This window comes from Ceratotherium simum, chromosome 16 (assembly GCF_057802395.1).
Source record: "Ceratotherium simum simum isolate JZ-2026a chromosome 16, ASM5780239v1, whole genome shotgun sequence".
Taxonomy (NCBI): domain Eukaryota; kingdom Metazoa; phylum Chordata; class Mammalia; order Perissodactyla; family Rhinocerotidae; genus Ceratotherium; species Ceratotherium simum.
Window position 1 is genome coordinate 60,912,656 of NC_141915.1, and position 17,945 is coordinate 60,930,600.

Consider the following 17,945-nt stretch of genomic DNA (forward strand, 5'->3'; position numbering starts at 1 on the left):
AGGTTATGGACGGAAGCGCCGACCTATCCAGCTGTTGGGTTCCGGAAGAGGACGGGCCTAAGATGGCGGCGTCCACGGGTGTCGGGAGGACCGCTCATGTCGGGGAACGGAGCGGTATGGGGGCGCGTGCGAAGCCGCCTCCGCGCCTTCCCTGAGCGCCTGTCGGCCTGCGGGGCCGAGGTGAGGAGCGTCGGGCGGGGCAGCGCCTGCGAGGCAGGAAGGGCCGCACGGGAGGGCGGCGGGGCGCTCGCTGGTGACCGGGGGGCGTGGGCGGGGTCTGGTCCCGGTGACTGCCGCCGCGACCCTCGCCCATCCCCGTCCTCTCCCCATCCCCAGGCCGCGGCCTACGGCCGGTGCGTGCAGGCGTCCACGGCCCAGGGCGGCCACCTGAGGAAGGATCTTTGCGCGCGGGAGTTCAAGGCCCTGCGGAGCTGCTTCCTCGCCGCGGTAGGTGGGCGCCGCCCGCCTGGTGTGGGGACCCGGAGCAGGGCCCCCACGAGCCCGCCTCTCTTCTCGTGCGGCCGGTGACCGGCGCCTGCCGGTGCTTCCGACGCGCGCGCCGACCCCCCCGCCCGCGCGATCCCCGCCGCCACGGAGCTGTATGCCGGTGTCTGTCACGTGGGGGCGCCAGCCTCGTCGTGGGGGTGACGGTGGTGATGGTGTGTGTGCGAAAGCGCTTTCTCACTGTACGTGGTACTGTCGCTGGGGGGTGATGCCCAAACGAACCCCAACCCGGGACTTGGGTAGCTGGCATCCTCGCACCCGCCGTGTTTCAGCTTCGCTGGTGTTGAGGACCTCAGGCGTGCTGTGTGTAGGCGGTTACAACGGACGGGCCACCGCGCACACACTGAGGGGCAGTCACGCACCCTCGACTTTCCCCGCACAACACCCCCATTCTGTGGAAGGAGAATCTGTAGGTCATGTATCCGAGGTTCGGTCTAAGCACCGAGGCTACGGCAGGCTAAGTTCTCCAGTCCACGGCACTGGCCGGCTCTCACTGGGGAGGTGGGCTGTGGTGGGAACAGTCTGTTTGCTCTCTGGATGGTTCTCTGGACTCAGTTCTGCCTCTAATCAGTGAACAGCAAGTCCCTTCTGTTTCTGAGCTTTGGCATTTTGTGACCCTTGTCTGATCAGACGCTGTGCCAGTGAAAATCGCCAAGCGCTGTACCCAAGTAAACAATTATAGTGTTCTGGTTGCACGATTTCATAAAGGACTCGGAGAAGGCAGGGTTGCAGGAGATGCAGATGTGACTGGAGGTGGGAGAAGCTGGCCTGGATGGGAGTGCCACACAGCAGGAGGCGGGGGGGCTGCCTGCGATGAGGCTTTATTGGGCTGGTGCCTAAAGTGTCACCACCCTTGGTGCCCCTGATTTGATGGGTCTGGGGTGGGCCATGATGCCAGTTACCAGCTCTGTTTCCCAGAGCTGCTGATCCAGAGAACTGGACGGGAGAAAGGGCAGTTGGGTCAGCTCGGCGGAATTCAGGGAACCCAAGGCACAGTTTCCTGATGTTCCAGGATCATCCTAAGCAGAAGGGCTGCGAGTACATGGGATATCCGCTTCTTCAGTTCAAGATGTTCACTTACTCATTTCCCAGAAGGCTCAGAGAACTTGCACTTTCTTTGCGATTATTCTGGCTGGGACACACAGGCCTTATCCTGCACCCCACCCCGCCGTCAGCTCTTGTCACTAACCTCAGATCTGATGGGGGCGTTCATCCAAAGTTGCACGTGTCCTTTGGACTTGCCTCTTGCCCCTTGGCAGCTTCCCTGCTGTACAGCTTCCCCTGAGGGGAGGAAGGGACGAGACAGACCTCCACTCTGTCGTTCCTGGTTGGAAGAATTTACATGTGAGATACACGCAGGTTTTCCTCTCCCACCTTTTGGGGTTAGTCGGCAGCTATTACAGTATCTGGTCATGTGTGACTTGCTCATGCTCCTTTGCGGTGTGTACCCTGCTCTCAGGAGCCTTTTGCTGCTTCACGTGCCATTCATTCTTCTCTAAAGACGACCTGACTGCAGGCCCGGGTACTTGAAACTCAGGACTAGGGTACTGGCGTGTTTCTCACCATGAGGAAACATGCCGATGAACCCAGTTTTGCCTGTTCTGCCTGTAATCCAAGGCGCTGGTGGGGCTGCATGAGGAGGCAAAAGGGCTTTGGGCTCCAGTTCCAGCTTTGTCCCTGTGGGCCCTGTCCCTGAGCAAATGTCTCAGCCTCTGTGACCTCAGAGTCTCTCCTGTAAGAAGGGGCTCCTGCACCTTATGAGGACTAAATGGGGTGCGTTGGGGGGTGCGCCTGCACAGGGTCTGGCGCGGGCAGGCGTGGCTTTGTGGTCTGTGCTCAGTGTCACGGAGCAGATCGAGCCCTTGGGCCTGTGGAGGCTGAACCGGAGACCCAGCCCCAGGGGCCCCCATGCTCCAGCCAGCTGGGCCCCTGCCACACACTCACGGCGAGGGTTTTTGTAAGGTATTTGCTAGAAGATGGCATTTAGTGTGGTAGGTTTCTTTCTTTAGAGCCACATCCAACTTGGAAACAACACATTCAGACAAAATATTTTCTCTTCCAGGCCGAGAAGACCTGGAGGGGAGGCCGTTAAGAAGGAGGAAGCTGTACTTCACATCCATTGCTGCCCGAGGGCACAGAGCTGGGTGCCTGGTCCTGACGGCCCCAAGGGGCAAACATCTAAAGCTCTTAGGGCTAAAAGGACCTAAACATGTTAGGGGGAGCCGAGGGCAGGGCGGGAAGCAGTTTTCTGGGTTAGAATGAGTGAACCAGCAATAAAGATGGGGGCAGATCATGTAGATCTCTCTTTTGTTGTATGTATAGTGTGTGCGTGGGCCTGGCTTCTCCCTGCAGCAGCTGACAGGGCATGGGCCTTGGGAATACCGCTGCCTCATGATTCTCCCTTTTTAAAGCATTTTCACCAGTATGTCATCTGAATCTAATGGAGCCTCTAGAGGTAACTATCAGTTTACAGAACATACCAAAGAGGACGGTGACATCCTGAAGAAGAGATCCGCTCTGCAGGGAATCTGATACCCAGGAAAAAAGGATGGGGGGTTGCTCTTCTAGACTAAGGCAGTGAAGACAAGGTGTGAGCCGAGAGGGGCGCTGGTTTAGGAACCCACTGAGATCAGCCAAGGCTGCAGGCTGCCCTCCTCGTGTGGGCTGCCCGCCCACCCACCTGCCCCTCTACAGCCCCCTCTCGAGTCAGTCCGAGCCCATCCCAGCCACAGCTCCTGACCTCTCTAGTCCCGCACTCCCCACACCACTTGTCCTGAGAATAAGGTTAAGGGTGCAGTACACACTGGCGGGCGCAGGCCCAGTGAGACCTGGCAGGACCCCCAGTGCCTGCCGCCCTGACCATTCCATAGGTCCTGAGTGCCACCTGCTGGGTACATGGGGACTGCGCTCCAAGAGCCTCCTCCCAGGGACCTGGAGGTCACACTGTCCTTGGGCTCCACCCAGCCCCTGGTGTCCAAAGTCCCCTGCCAGGAGCCCAGGTCTGCGCTTCTGTTTCGTCTTATAAGCCGTACTCCAGAATTAGTCTGACCTCCCCCCGTGGTGAAACCCCCACATCTCTGAGAGGTGAGCATCCATCTCAATGAAACGGGCTCCCTGGGCAGCTTCAGAGGGGAAGCTAGCTGCTGTTCAAGGGCTCTGTTCCACTGGGCAGAGTCACATTTCACAGTAACCACTGGAATTAAGGTCCAGAAACTGATGACACGAGCCCCCTGCCCCTGCCAGGGGTGAGGGGAGGCCCACAAATAGCCCGAGGACCTGAGGGAGGAAGGGGTGAGCCAGGGCAGCAGGCTTGCTAAGAGCCCCTGACCACAACTCTGCTGTCTTACACCTGCCCAGCCAGTGTGCCCCGCCTTACCGGGCAGACGTCTCTTCCTGACCCTCCTGCCCTCTCCACTCTGACCTCCAACAGCTTGTTGGCTAGAGCTTCCAGCATCTCTGCTGGGCACACCTGCTCCAGACCTTCCAGAACTGTCCCACTAGGTGCTCCTACGTCCTTTCAATCTCCAATCCACCAGGGCAGATGAAGCCCCCACCACACGTCTCACATCTCACGCAGGGCCAGGCGATGCTCCACAGATCAAACTCCCGACCTCCTTGGCCTTTATCCCTGCTCCTCTCTGGCGTCCCCCAACTCGCTTCATCTTCAAGACTACATTTATTGAAGGGAATTCGACAAAGTTGGCGTTGGGGTGCAGCAAAGACAACTTCTGCCACTTGCACAGCTGCTTCATTGTGTAGAACTCATCACATGCAGCTCCATACGCTTCACCTGTCTTGGCCCTCGGGTGAGGGCGTCTCAAGTTCCCTGAGGGCTCAGCTCCACTGGGTTTCCCTCCTTGCTCAGTGGAGGCCTACACTCAGTGAAGGCCCCGGCTCTTTCACGCCCAGTCTGGGCTTGGTGGCCCCACTCTAGAATGGGAGCCCTTGCAGGCAGGGTCGCATCCCAGTCATCCAGGGGAGACCTGGCCCCGTGTCTGCTGAGTGCAGCTGCCAAAACGGAGGGTGGCCCACTGGTGGCCCAGCTTGCTGCTCTGGCTGGGACCGCTGGCCACACCTACCAGCCATGAGACCCAGAAAGCGGAGCGCTCTGTGGTCAGAAAGCAAAGCACTGTGCCTGCCCCCTTTCCATTCCCTGCAGTTCTGGCAACAGAGATCTGCCCGGATTCTGGGGAAGATGTTTCTTGTTCCTTCCCTGAGGGGCTGCTGACTGGGGAATAGTGGAGCTGAGAGCCAGGAGGAGGGAACAAGAGCATTAACTGGGACAGTGTGTGTCCTGGGGGTGCAGTGGGGGCAGGCAACAGCAGAGTCCCCTGCACTTCCAGTCACAGGTGGTCATCTGAGCGGGGCTCAGGCCACCCTGATCTAAGGACAAAGTGAAAGGAGGGTGGTGTGACCTCCAGAAAAGGACAGGAAACCTGGGTCCAGCTAAGACATCCAGGAAAAAGGGCCGGAAATAAAATCCCACTCCAAAAACTTTACAGAGTTTCAATCTGAGGGAAACGCGCAGAAGGCATTTGCCCACCAAGCCTGGTTTGTTTGGAATTGTTTTGAGTTAAGAACGAAGGACTGGAAGCACCCGAGGCAGCCCCCATCACGGGGTGCCTTCCTGTGTGCGCAGTGCCCCTGTGCTGGCCCCCCACACCCAGCCCTGGCATTCAGGAGGAATCAGCTTGACCTCCAGAAGTTTCCACTCCTTTTATTGTTCATTTCTAGTCTTCAGGCTGCCCAATGACACAGAAATTACAATAAAAAATAAAATGATTTCTAAAGGTGCCAGGGAAGAACATGATCCGAGTTCCGAGGCTGGAGCCTCTGTGCAGCTGTGGTCCTTCCGTGGGCCAGTGGTCAGTGAGCGGCCCACATGGACCCCTCGTGGCAGGGCCTGGAGCGTGCCCCTACCCCAGAAGGGGAGTGAGGTGCACCCATGGGACAAAGCAGGTGAAGGCCCTGGGCTTGCAGGTAGGACGGCCCGCCACACCTGCCAGGTACACCTGCCGACCACCCTCAGGCTAAAGTTGGCTTTTCTGCTCCTTGAAAACAAAACACGAGACAAACACCACAAAAACCCTCCCACCAGATGAGCTGGGTCCAGAGAGGACAACCTGGAGCACTGTAGACCCGAGGGAGGGGCTGCACCTGAGAACAAGTTGCTGCCCAGTGCCAGCCGCCCGGCTTTCCCTCCCTTTATCTCCCCTCCCGTCGGTGGGCTGGCCGGGGACCTGGCACTGAGGTCCAGATGAGCTCTGAGCAGCAGCAGCTCTGCTTGCTTAGGGGTCTTTCTGGTGCTGTGACACATCCAGTTCCCACGTCACTGTGAAGTGTGACCTCCAGTCACAGCTTTATGTCATACGGAATCCTGAACTGTTTTCCTTTAGGTAATTCACCTCGACACCGGCTTCACTACGAGATATCAGTGGTGTTATTTTTTTAAATCTCATAATAATTTGATTGGGACCTGTGGAGAACGTGGAGAGCAGAGGGGACCATGAAGAGGGCAGTTTTCCGATGCCTGGTGATGGGTGCACAGTCCCACCCCCGCGCCCTTCGGATGTGAAGCAGTATACGCTGTGAGAAGCAGGGTGAGGGTGGAATGTTTATTAAGATTTTCTACAACACTCGTAGAGAACATTAGATAAATAATTAAAATTCAGAGTAACTGGACATTTGGGGCCAGATGGCTGGTTCTCAGGGCAGCCTCTGTGCGGGGATTGTGTCCACACTTGAGGGCACTGACACCTCAATCACACGATCCCGTTCAGTTAGACGGCGGCCACTCCCACGGCTGCACAGGACCCACCTGTCTCTAAGAGAAAGCAGAGGTGGTGGGTCACAGACCTCAAGGCCCTACACAGACGACACATCTCCTCAGAGTCTTAGCGAGTGGCCGTTTCTCTTGGCCGTGGTGAGCTCAGTCACCTGGAGAAGTTAAAGAAGTGCCACAGTGATGGCAAAGACCATTCTGGAAAATGATGCCGCAGCTAGAGGTCTTTCAGACTTCCACTCAGAGTGTGACCTCCAGAATTCAGTGCTCACCGTGGTCCAGGTTTGCTGATGGCCTGGGCACGCCAGGTGAGACCAGCTGACCAGAAGGACAGCAGCCATTAGTGGGTGCTCAGGGCTCCTCCAGGGCCTGGGGCAACTGTTTGATCTGGCGGCTGTGGACCACTCGCAAAGCACCCCCTGCGGCCTGGTGGAGCTGGGTCTCCAGGGCACTGCGGAGGTCGTTGACTGGCACATCGGGCAGGGGGTTAAAGCTAATGATGACCCCATCCTTTGAGGCTGGCCCCACCTCTGCAAGAGGAGCCACATCCCGCCGTCTCCTCCGAAGGTCAGAGCCGGCCTGGACTTTCAGGTCTCGGTTGGGTTTGGCATTGTCTGGCTTCTGAGCCCCGGGGACGGCCAGTTTGGGCCCCAGGTCAGGGTCCGGCCTCTGCTCGGGCTCTTGGACAGCAGCATCCTCCCCGAGATGATGGTCCCCACCGAGGGTCTTTTTTCCCGCCTCTGGGTGAGCGCCCTGTTGCATACTGTGAGCCCCAGCAGAGACAGCCCGGTGTTCCGGCTGACGTAACTCAGCCTGGGCCGGAGGGGCTGCTCCTCCCGACCTGCTGGACAGGCCTGCAGGTCCCCAGTCTCGGCTCACTTGTTGGGGCTTCATGTGAGGGTCCCTAATCTCTGCCCCTGCCCCCAGCGCGTCTGCCTCTTGAATGTTGGCGCCAGCAGCTGCCACCTCCTTTCCAGATTTCTTCCTTTCTTGGGAGCCTCCGTCAAAAACATCCCGACTCTGCCTGGGGAATTCCCCAGCGTCACGCTTCTCTGGGCTCCCAGGTGCCCTGGCAACATCTGGCACAGGGACCCGCTCCTGCACACCAGCGCCAGCCGCCTCGGGCACAGCACCCTGCCAACCTTCCCTCAGCTCAGCCTGGGCTGCCTGGGGCTCCTTGTCAGCACCCCCGCCGCCAGGAGAACCAGCTGGGGCTTTGCCTGCTGCCCCCTTGGGCTCCTCCACAGAGTGCTGGCTGTGCCCCGGAGCTCCAAGTACAGGGTCCAGAGGCTGCAAAGGGGCACGCTCTGCCATCCCTCCATCGTGGGCCTCCTGCTCCTTACCTCTGAGAGCGGCCAGCCCAGGCTCAGGCTGCATGTCCACTGCAAATGAAATTGGTCATCCATTTAGCCACAGAAATGATAAGAAGCTACCGATGTTGGGACTAAAAAGAACCAACTTGTCAGCAATTAACAAATACAAATCAAAACTTAAATTTGCCCAGCAGGATTCTAGGCCACGGAGCCACAGATCCAGCCACACAGGACACCAGGAGATGCTGTGGCATTCACGCGTTAAGTGACACCCCACTTGCCCTAGACCCCCCACTGCCCACTTGCTCTGCCCACTCTGCCAGCCTGGACTTGCCCTCCTCGCCGTCCTGCCTCTGCTGGTGGATCTCCTTGTGCTGCTCTTCGATTACTGCAAGCAGCTTCTCCTGCTGGTCCAGCAGGCGCTTCTGCTGCACCTGCTGTTCTTTAATCACTTGCAACAGGACAGCGTGGTCCAGCATCTCCGCCCTGCCAGCTTCTGGTATTCGGAAAACACACACAATCAGAGCCTGCTGAGGCTGCAGAGGCCCAGGCTGGGCTGAGGGTGGTGTGAGACACACAGCAATGACACCAAGGTCGCCTGTGGGACCCTCCCCAGGCACAGCCAAGGCCTTTCCAATGGTGGCCTGTGATCGTTCTTTTTTTTTTTTTTTTTTTTTTTTTTAAAGATTTTATTTATTTTATTTTTTCCCCCCAAAGCCCCAGTAGATAGTTGTATGTCATAGCTGCACATCCTTCTAGTTGCTGTATGTGGGACTCGGCCTCAGGATGGACGGAGAAGTGGTGCCTCGATGCGCACCCGGGATCCGAACCCGGGCCACCAGCATTGCAGCGCGCGCACTTAACCACCAAGCCACAGGGCCGGCCCTGTGATCGTTCTAACTGCCTCGCTCTCACACCAGCTTGTGGTTTCGACACACCCAGCAGAATCCCAGCTACCCTACTGTCAGTCACTGGGAATAAATGCCGAGAGAAGGGCCGAGGTTGTGTGCCAGGACAGCAACGATGACCATCTGGGCTGGGTGATTTAAACTGTAAACTATTCTAAAAAAAGGATACTGTTACTTTAAGAAAGTTTCCTCTGGGCTGGCCCCGTGGCTTAGTGGTTAAGGGCGGGCGCTCCGCTGCTGGCGGCCTGGGTTCGGATCCCGGGCGCACACCGACGCACCACTTGTCTGGCCATGCTGAGGCCGCGTCCCACATACAGCAACTAGAAGGATGTGCAACTATGACATACAACTATTTACTGGGGCTTTGGGGAAAAAAAAAAAAAGGAGGATTGGCAATAGATGTTAGCTCAGAGCCGGTCTTCCTCAGCAAAAAGAGGAGGATTGGCATGGATGTTAGCTCAGGGCTGATCTTCCTCACCAAAAAAAAAAAAAAAAAAAAAGTTTCCTCTAAGGCGAGAATTTTAAAAACAAACAAAATTGTCCTCCTTTTCAGCAGACACAAAAGCTGGTCTCCCCTCAGTGAGACCAAGGCCGGCTGCTGCCACGAGCAGGTCCTGACCAGCCCTGAGGAAGCTGGGTGCAGGCCACCATGGAAGGACAGCAGGGGAGCTGAGGGAAAGGCCAGCTGCAGCAGGTGTGTGTAAGAGGACCTGCTATGCTCTTGCACACCCACAGAACACAGAACACCCAGCCGGAAACGTGGAGCCAGGGAAGGCCCCAGGTCTGAACACCCTGCGCCAGCAGTGGCCTCCCAGGGGTACACAGGGGAGCCCCCATTTACTGCAAATGCTTCAGCACTGGGTCAGCTATTCACAGTGAACAGCCACAGTTACGTAACTTTTAGACACATATGTCTTTAAATAGGAAGCTATGAAAGATGATGTAACTGGTTAGGGCTGTCAGGTATAAAAGTTCAAACCGGAAAGAATGTTTTGCGAGTGTTGAGAGCCCCACATGCCGGGCACACATGTACGTGCTGGCCCATTCTCCCCAGCGGTGACCAGTGACCTGACAGACAACTCGGGGTCGGCCTTCTCCCAGGGACTGCAGTGGCTTCTCCCTGGAGCCTGGTGCAAGGACATAGAGGCGGGCAGGCTCGTGAGGAGCATGCTGGGGCCCACTGCAGAGAGGGCAAGAGGGGAAGACAAGAGGACAGAAGGACAGGGTCACAGGGAGGACAGGAGAAGGGCCAGCCCCTGCGCCCTGCCTGGTACCCATCCAGACATCCTAAGGTCATCAAGACGCCTGCCAGAGAAAGGCCATGTCCTGTGGATTAGGTCAGGGCTCCACAGACCTCCGTTTAGATGAGGGACATGCACAGCGTCATCCCCACAGGGATCTAGACCAGCCTCCTAGGCCACAGGCCATGCTGTCACCCTGGGTGCCTGTGGCTCATGACCATATAATGGTTGATGGTACAAGGACGGCCCCATGTGCTGTCCCCAGGGTAGGTTCAGGAAGAGCAGGCCCCACCGCCTCACTGGCTCTTTGGAAGACCAGTCCTGGACTGATGCTGGAGAAGGAGGGGAAGTGGTGCCATGTCCAGCTGGAAGCGACACATGGGACAGATGTGAAACAGACTGGAGGTGACAAGCTGTGCCCACAGCCAGAGCCCCACGTGCAGCTCTGGGTTCCCACCTGGCCCATCAGGACCATGGGGACCAGACTCGCAGATGGGATGAGAGCCGCTGGATATTAATATACGTGCAGAATATATTAATATTGGGCCATGCGTACGGCAGAAGTTACATGCAGGCCCCCTGCCCTGTTTCCTAGGTGGGGCCTTAAGCGACCAGCACTCACAGATTGCACTCAGCTGTCCTCTAGCGACAGCGGAACCACAGCAGGCTAAGAAAGACCAGGAGATTTGTAAAAGAAGGGAGTGAGTTGGGGTGTCAAGGGTACCCCAACTGAAGGGCTGTGGCCGAGCCCGGGGGGTAAACCATGCGTGCAGCTCCTGGGGTTCTGCCTCACGTGCTCCATGCAAGGCCGTGACTGGGATGGCATGCCCGCGCTAGCTCTGCTCTTGCATCTTTAAAAACTTCACAGGGGCCGGCCCGGTGGCACAGCGGTTAAATGTGTGCGCTCTGCTTCGGTGGCCCAGGGTTCGCAGGTTCAGATCCCGGGCGCACACCAACACATCACTTGTCAAGCCATGCCGTGGCGGCGTCCCACATAAAGTGGAGAAAGATGGGCACGGATGTTAGCCCAGGGCCAATCTTCCTCAGCAAAAAGAGGAGGGTTGGCATCAGATGTTAACTCAGGGCTAATCTTACTCACAAAAAAAAAAAAAAAGATAAAAACTCCACACACAGGCCTTCTATCGGAACACACTCCTCTCGAGTCATACCTGCCACTATCTTTTTGATTTCAGCTGTTCATCCCATTGAGCGGCGTACGGAAGAAAGAATAGGAAACCGTAAAAATTCTCTTTTCAGATAGAAAAGAATCAAACAGGTTTAGGTAACAAATTATAAGAACTGGAACCAACAAATAGAGGGAGACTAAAACCAAAGACGCAGGAACGTGTGTGAAATTCCTAAAGTGGCTCTAGAATTCCAGAAACCCCAGCACCTCTTGGCTCTGCCTGCCAGGCCTGGCTGTTCAAAGGCTCTGCAGCAGCCCCACCCCCACACCCAGGGCTCCTTCCAGCTGGCTGTCTCCGCAGGGCCCAGGGGGGCCGCTCCTCGGATGCTGCTACCAAATACAGTGATGCCTCGGGGAGGGCGCAGCCTGGGTGGGACTTGGCATAGAAGCCCATCAGTCACCAAAGAAATCACTGGACCATCACTGGCCAAGACAGCTGCCATCACCTCTTCCACAGAGGTAGCGCCCAACCATGAGAGGCCACGAGGAGGCGGGTTTCAAAAGCCAACAGCTGGAGTCACCCCAAAATGAGCCTGAAGGTCTGGAAGAGGATTCAGAGCAAGCCTTATTTGTTGGAGAGAAAAGGTTCACCAGGCTTTCGTTTTGGGACAAGTGATTGGTCTTCACGCAGGTGGATACCAATGTCCCCCCAAGCTGAGGGGGGCAGCCAAAGGGGATGGAGCTGCTGCCAGAGGCTAGGTGCTAAGACAGAGCAACAACAGTCACCCGGCCCTCTCATCCTCAAAATAAGCTACACGTCTGGGTGCACTAACGCCCCCACACCTGGCTGGCTTTAAATACCACGCGTGTTAGAAATATTAACATATCTGCTTTGAAATGAAATACAAATGGTACTGGAAAGCCATGTGACAGAGCAACAGATTCTTTCTTAAGGGGAGAAAAGGAGATAAAAAATGTTCCCAGAGAGGTGCCAGAGAAAAAGCTGTTAGTGGGAAAGGGGGACCTAGTTCAGGTCTCTCCTCAGGAGGAAGCCGGACAGTGCAGAGGCTGGGGTGGCCTGGAAAGGCCCTCAAGATGACGCACACCTAGGGCTCCTTCCCAGTCATGGCTCCAGGTCTGACAGGAAGGGCAGATGTCCCCTGGCCCCAGGAGGATGCGGTGAGAAAGCCAAGGCCTTACCCTCCAACTTGCTGCCAGCGTGGTCTCCACCCTGCCCCTCCACGTTCCTCTGCTCTCGCAGCTCGGCCTGTGGCCCAGCGCCAGCCAGGAGGGGAGCCTTCCCACCTGCACACACAGCGAAGACTCAGGAGGTTTGCAAAACACTCAGAAGAAGGTAGAGGAGGGACAAAGGTGGCAGATGCTTCCTAAAATTACCCTCCACTGCCCTCCCTCCCCCATCAACACAGTATATATTCAAGCTGATGGTTACCAGGGAGTAATAAATACATATTTAACAATCTCATAGGCAGCGAGCCAGTGTTAACTGCCTTCGCCAATTAACATGCAGGAACCATGCTAACCAGCTCTTAGACAGCACTTAACAACATGGTACCTGTCAAGCGCTCGCGCGCCATCCCCCCTGTATGCCCAGACACACAGGAGCAGCGTGGCACCTGACATTTAGTGGTCTGGCAAACAACTGTGTGACAGATATTATAGTAGCTGTCAAGCCACCAGGCTCTTGGTTTTCCCCAACAGCTGCTGCAGGGGATGCTACATTCACAGGCTAATCTTGTGGGAGGAGAAAGAAAGCAGACAGGAGCAGGGTGATCAGACCCTCCTGTCCCTTGCCCAGCCTGCCCGGCCCCACACGAGGAATCCTCTCAAGAAGAGGAGAGGGTGCTGAGACAGGCCCAGGCTGACACCCACCAGCCTCGCTCTTCTCCGCCGGCTGGCCCACGGCCCCTGCGGCGTGGCCTGGCAGTGGGACACCATCTACTCTTTCTCTGGCACCTGCCACCAGGGCGTCCTGCTTCTCGGGGTGCACGCCCCTATCGCCTGGCCCCAGCTCCTTCTTCACAGGCTTGATGGCTGGCTGGCTGTTTTCTTCTGGAACCTTCTGGGGATCTTCAGGAAGACCGCCCACTGCCTCCAAGGCCTGGTCCTGCCCAGGTCTCTCTCTTTCTGAATCCGGCAGAGGAGGCTCCATCTGACCCCTGCCCCCAGGAGCCTTTTCATTCATGTGTTTGGACGGATGTTCCTTTTCTGGTCCTTCTTGGTCTTGACCTTCATCCACCACCACCTTGTCGTGAGGGACGGGGGGTTCATGGCGGTGGGCCTCACCCATAGGTACTGCAACACCTGGAAAGAGACAGAGGACATGTGGGGGAGTGGGCAGGGGAGGATGGCCCAGGGAACGTGAACTGTGGTTCTAGTGCCCAATGGTGACATGGGCCAGCAAGTGCCACCTTTTACAGATCTGACTGCTGTCTAGCTGAGGACTGATGCTATTTCTGGAAAATTACAAGAGGGGGAGCTGCAGACCAGTTGCTTTGGCCAGGGGCAGAATATCCCTCTGAATCAGAGGCTGAGGAGGCAGAGAGGACCAGCACCTGGGCAGGGCTGAGGGGAAGAGCCCTGAGGACGCCCCTCTTCGCCCTCTGCCCTCCAGCCGGGCGGCCACCCCACCTTGACCAGGCCGATCCAGCTGCACTTCCTCCTGCTTCTCCTCGGCGTCTTCCCTCTCGGGCATGTTCACGGGGCCTTTAATCTGGGCCTGCTCCATCTCATCTTTCTCATTTGGCAGCTTCGGCTTCTCTCGGCCATCCCCAGCCACGTCTACAACCGGATTCTGGCCTGTAAGCATGGCACAGCTAATTGAGCAGTGTTTCCACACGGCTACACTGCCAATCAGCATGGGCACCAGGCGGCTTTCCCTGGATTGTAACCACATTTCCCAGTTCAATGGTAGAGCCAACACAGTTATTTTTCTTCCTGTTCAATCATTAACAGCTAAGTAGCACAGAAAATTGTCATTTTTCATGTGTATTCATAACAAAAATATATCAAAATGCAATTTACACCTAACTGGGTGCAGAAGAGCAACTGGTAGCTATCACCACCAGAGGGCAGCACAAACCCACCACGTGTGGCAGGCTGGGGACAGCCGACCTGGCAGCGCCTCTGTGGGGACAACCACCTGCTAAAACCCAACCCCCTGCTGCAGACTGGGGGGTGGGGACAAGAGGCGCTTAAGAAAATGCCATGAAGGCTGATTTGCAATCCCGTCAATGTCTTACTGCTGATGGGAAAATTAGTACTGAAAGAAGACAAGAAAAAGAGGCAGAGCCTGCAAAGCTGTCCCCTCCCACCTCCCATGGCACCACTCCACCCGCATCCCACACAGCCTCCCTGGAAAGCCTGACAGCTCCCGGCACGGGAACTGCACGCGGGTCAGAGGGGAGAGGCGCACGAGGATGGCCCACAGAACCAGGCCAAGTGGCGCCTCTTAGGAAACTGGCTCCATGAAAACCCCACTTTCTACATGTTAGGCTAAGGTAGCAGAAACTAAAGAACTGTCTAGAGAAAAAACTTTAAAAAACAGTCATTTCAGTTCAGAAGCCTGAGACAACCTCTGTTCCCATCTCGGGACACGAGTTGCCCAGGAAGGGAGACTGAAATCCTTGTGGGTGGTGGTGCTGCTGGGGCAAGCCCATGTGTGGGGCACTGCGGCCAGAAGGACCTGAGTGGGGACATCTGGGGGGGATTCACAATAGTCCTGCTCAGATGGGGTCCTGCTGCCTCCCGAAGGACAGGAAATGCCCTGGGCGGACTCGATGTGCCTGTCTGGGGAGGCACCTTCACATGGGTGGACAGCCAGACGCTTGCTTGTCCCCTAAACAAACGTGGGGGGAAGGGACCCTGCTGGGTGCTGGAGGACTAGTCAGCAGGAAGCTGACTCTGGACTGTACAGTTTAACCAAGTGGCTGATTCAAATAAGCGTGTGGCTGTCGCCCGAGCAGGTGAAAATGTTCTGTCTCCACCACATAATTAACCCCCTGGCAGAGGCCCCTGTCTCAACCCAGAACTGCCATAAATCAAGAGGTGTCTGTCTAGCGGATTACAAAGTTCAGAAAGGGGCCGGGAAGGGAAGGAAAAACATGAGAAAAGAAGGAAAGTCTCCATCTGTCACAGGACCAAGTCACCTCTGGGCGCTCATTTCTCAGCAGGGAACAAAATTAGCCCATGTTAGGTGTGAAGGAAGGGCCCAGGGGAGCTCTGTGCGGTCTGCCAGGCCAGGAGGGACCGCCCTCTGGAAAATGTCGTGGGACGCGGGAAGGCACGACTCTCAACCATCTGCAGGGCCCTGGCTCTCACAGTGAGGCCGAGAGGCCTGGGGCTCCCTGACCCTACAGGCCATCGGCCCAGCCTCCGCCCTTCCCAGCTGTCCGCAGGCAAAGGACATGGCATTTCCTAAAACAGAACTGAGCTCTGCATCAGGACAGTTGGCCAGCAACGCCTCTTGGCTGCACTGAAACCAACTAAAACTTCAGAATTAATAACTGAAACAGCCCAACGCCTGCTCAGCTTCCGATGGCGACATGGCTGTGGGCTGTGCAAAGACAGGAAACCACCCTGGGTGGCTGGTGGCTCTCCGCCTGTGAAGGCCAGGCAACAACGTGGGGTAGGAGCTGGGGGGCTCTGGCCCCAACTTCTCCTGGGAGGCAAGCAGCAGTCGGGCTCAGGAGTGGCCAGCAGAGGGCGTACCAGGGCTGGCTCAAACCCCAGAGGCCTCCCAAAGGGTCCTCTCTGGTGAGTAGCTGGCCGGCCCACCTCGCTCATCCTCAAGGTCATCGCTTCCAGTTACCAAAAGCGATGACTCGCCAGCAATCCCTGGCAAAAGGAACCAGACCCAGGAAAATTCCGTGCTGAGGCCTCATTCTGCAGCAGGTGGTATATCCCCATCCGCTCGGGCATTCTAGGTTGTCAGTGGCCTCTCTCCACACTCAGAACAGTGCTGCGTGGTGACAAGGGACACACTCACCCTCCTGATGGTGCTTCAGGCCGGGAGCTCCCCTAAGGCAGGCCAACAGAAGGTTACCCGTCAAGACTCTCTTTTCCAGCATCCAGTGTGGGCCTTCCGTCATTCTGGAACACTGGCTCAGGGAGATGGGACCAAAGGGACTGAGACCTGTGGCTCTGGGTTCTGTCTCTGGGGTCCAGGACACATGGCAGTTTAGTGGGTACGACATCTAGAGCTGCCCCTGTCCACTGAGAGGAGAAATCTGCATCCAAGGCTGGTTTCCACTTTGGAAGGTGGGGCCGGGGGTTAGGGTCTGGGGGCAGAGGTTGGGGGCCAGGGCTCCTCTTGGTTGACTCTCCCCTCCGAGACCCCTGTCCCAAGTCTGGGGATGCTCCCTGCTGGTCACTGGCTATCGTCTCTGAGTATCTTGTGACCAGTAATAGACAGAAGCAGTCACCTCTGACAGCCAAGCACCAAATTCAAGTGACTTTTAAAATTACATCTGAGTCCCACAGATGGAGTCCTTATCAACTGGAGAACCCCAGGTTCAGGAAACGTACAGGACCCCGGGGCTAGGCACTCAGAAAGCAATAATAGCCAGCTGATGTTACTTTAAAAAGCCAGGCCCTGCTTTTGGGTAACTTTCCCATAACCAACTTCTGCCTCTCTTAAGCACCTGCCCTCCATGTCGCCTTGAGAAAGGATTACTCACTGAGGGCTTACTTCTAAAACCCACTCTTCTTAACTTAGCTGGTAGGGGAAACCTTGACTATCATGTTCTCTTTTCTTTTTGAAGGTGAGGGAATCTCAACGGCTCCTTGGACCCTAGTATCCCAGCAGGGTCGCAGCCTTGGCACCAGTCTGGCTCCCTCCTCACGGTTCTCCTGCAAACAGGTGCATCTGTCCATGGGCAAGAAGTGGAGGCAGGCGTGCCATTCCCTGGGGGACCTACAAGGGTGGGCCCAGGTCACTTGGGGCTGGACATGGAAGGCAGCGCCCTCTCTGCCCCTGAGTGGCCTTTCCGAGTCCAGCTGCACTGGCACGGTTATCTCGACGGCACCAGTGCAGTGAGCTTGCTGCTGCGTCCTCACACACAGAAATCACAAGGGGCGGCGGGGGCGCGAGATGCAGCACGGCAGCTGTTAAAAACCCCTTCTCACAGGGCACAGGGAGAGCTGAGGCAGGACCACGCTGCTCCCAGACTAGAGAGAAGGCAGCCGTGCCTGGAGCCATATCTCCCTCACACACATGCTGGCATCTGTCGCAGGAGTTCAGACGCTTTCCCGCCTGCATGCATGGGAGCTGTGCTGGTGATAGGTGGCAGTCCGGGCGAGTACTCGGGAGAAACATCACGACAGAGCAGAGGGAGGGACAGTGGCGAGCTCCCACTCGGGCCTGTGGTCACCCTCTGCCACCTGAGTCTGTATGCATGGATGTGTTGTCGCTGCCCGCAGGCCCTCCTCCCGTCCACGCCACTGAAGGCCTGGTCTGCTCTCCAGTCAGGCACCCAGAGGCTCCGTCCTGGCCCTTCTTCTTCTCTCACACTGAGCAGAGAGGCACAGCTGTGTCCCCCAGCTGGGAGGAGGGGACGAGTTGTACAAGGCGTGTGAGCCAAGGCTGTTCCCCAACACTGCGCAAGAGGGGTGCAGATGCTGGGAGGGGAAAGGAAGCAAGGGGACACAGCTGCACTCAAAGGAGGGAGCCGAGAGTGTTACAAAGTCTGTGCCAGCCCTGCCAGACCTCTAGGGTGCTATCAAACACAAGATAAATGGCCTAATTCACCTTTTTTTAATGGATAATTGTCTCGCGAGCCTCCATGGGGTTCAGCAACCTCTTCCCTCCAGACTTGCTGTGAGCCTCACCAGCGTGTGCCTGGGCTCTGTGCTCACTGAGAGCGCCAGGCCGTGTGTGCTGGTCACATGTGTCCCAAGAGGGCAGGACTCCCATCGGCAGTCCTGGGGCTGGTGCAGGGCTCTAAGCAAGTCCGTACCATTTTGGCCTCTGTGACATCAAAGAGACCAATAAAACTATGCTCACACGCCAACGGGCAAAAGTCCGACACGGTGCACACCCGGCGAAGGCCCCTG

At 56.9% G+C, this 17,945-nt stretch overlaps 2 protein-coding genes across 4 annotated transcripts in view; one reads left to right on the forward strand and one right to left on the reverse strand.

Moving 5' to 3' along the window:
* Positions 1-43: 43 nt before the first annotated feature.
* NDUFAF8 (NADH:ubiquinone oxidoreductase complex assembly factor 8) lies at positions 44-2,797 on the forward strand. Its single transcript, XM_004432956.3, has 3 exons — positions 44-180; positions 337-447; positions 2,567-2,797. Exons 1-3 carry the CDS (start codon positions 97-99, stop codon positions 2,594-2,596), a joined length of 225 nt encoding a protein of 74 aa, XP_004433013.2. The 5' UTR covers positions 44-96; the 3' UTR covers positions 2,597-2,797.
* A 3,308-nt stretch (positions 2,798-6,105) lies between these two features.
* The window catches only part of SLC38A10 (solute carrier family 38 member 10), a 42,200-nt gene continuing 30,360 nt past the window's right edge, over positions 6,106-17,945 (reverse strand). For all 3 annotated transcript variants that reach the window (XM_087441767.1, XM_087441765.1, XM_014789355.2), the window contains 5 exons: positions 13,524-13,691; positions 12,765-13,196; positions 12,075-12,179; positions 7,934-8,095; positions 6,106-7,668 (listed from right to left, as the gene is read on the reverse strand). In XM_087441767.1, the coding sequence (XP_087297893.1) occupies positions 6,638-7,668; positions 7,934-8,095; positions 12,075-12,179; positions 12,765-13,196; positions 13,524-13,691 (1,898 nt within the window). In that variant the 3' untranslated portion in view covers positions 6,106-6,637. The remainder of the gene's footprint in view (positions 7,669-7,933; positions 8,096-12,074; positions 12,180-12,764; positions 13,197-13,523; positions 13,692-17,945) is intronic.

Coding starts and splice junctions, on each gene's coding strand:
- NDUFAF8 (XM_004432956.3), top strand. CDS start 97: ATGTCGGGGAACGGAGCGGTATGGGGGCGCGTGCGAAGCCGCCTCCGC. Junction 181..336: donor TGTCGGCCTGCGGGGCCGAG/GTGAGGAGCGTC, acceptor CCCCATCCCCAG/GCCGCGGCCTACGGCCGGTG. Junction 448..2,566: donor GGAGCTGCTTCCTCGCCGCG/GTAGGTGGGCGC, acceptor TTTCTCTTCCAG/GCCGAGAAGACCTGGAGGGG.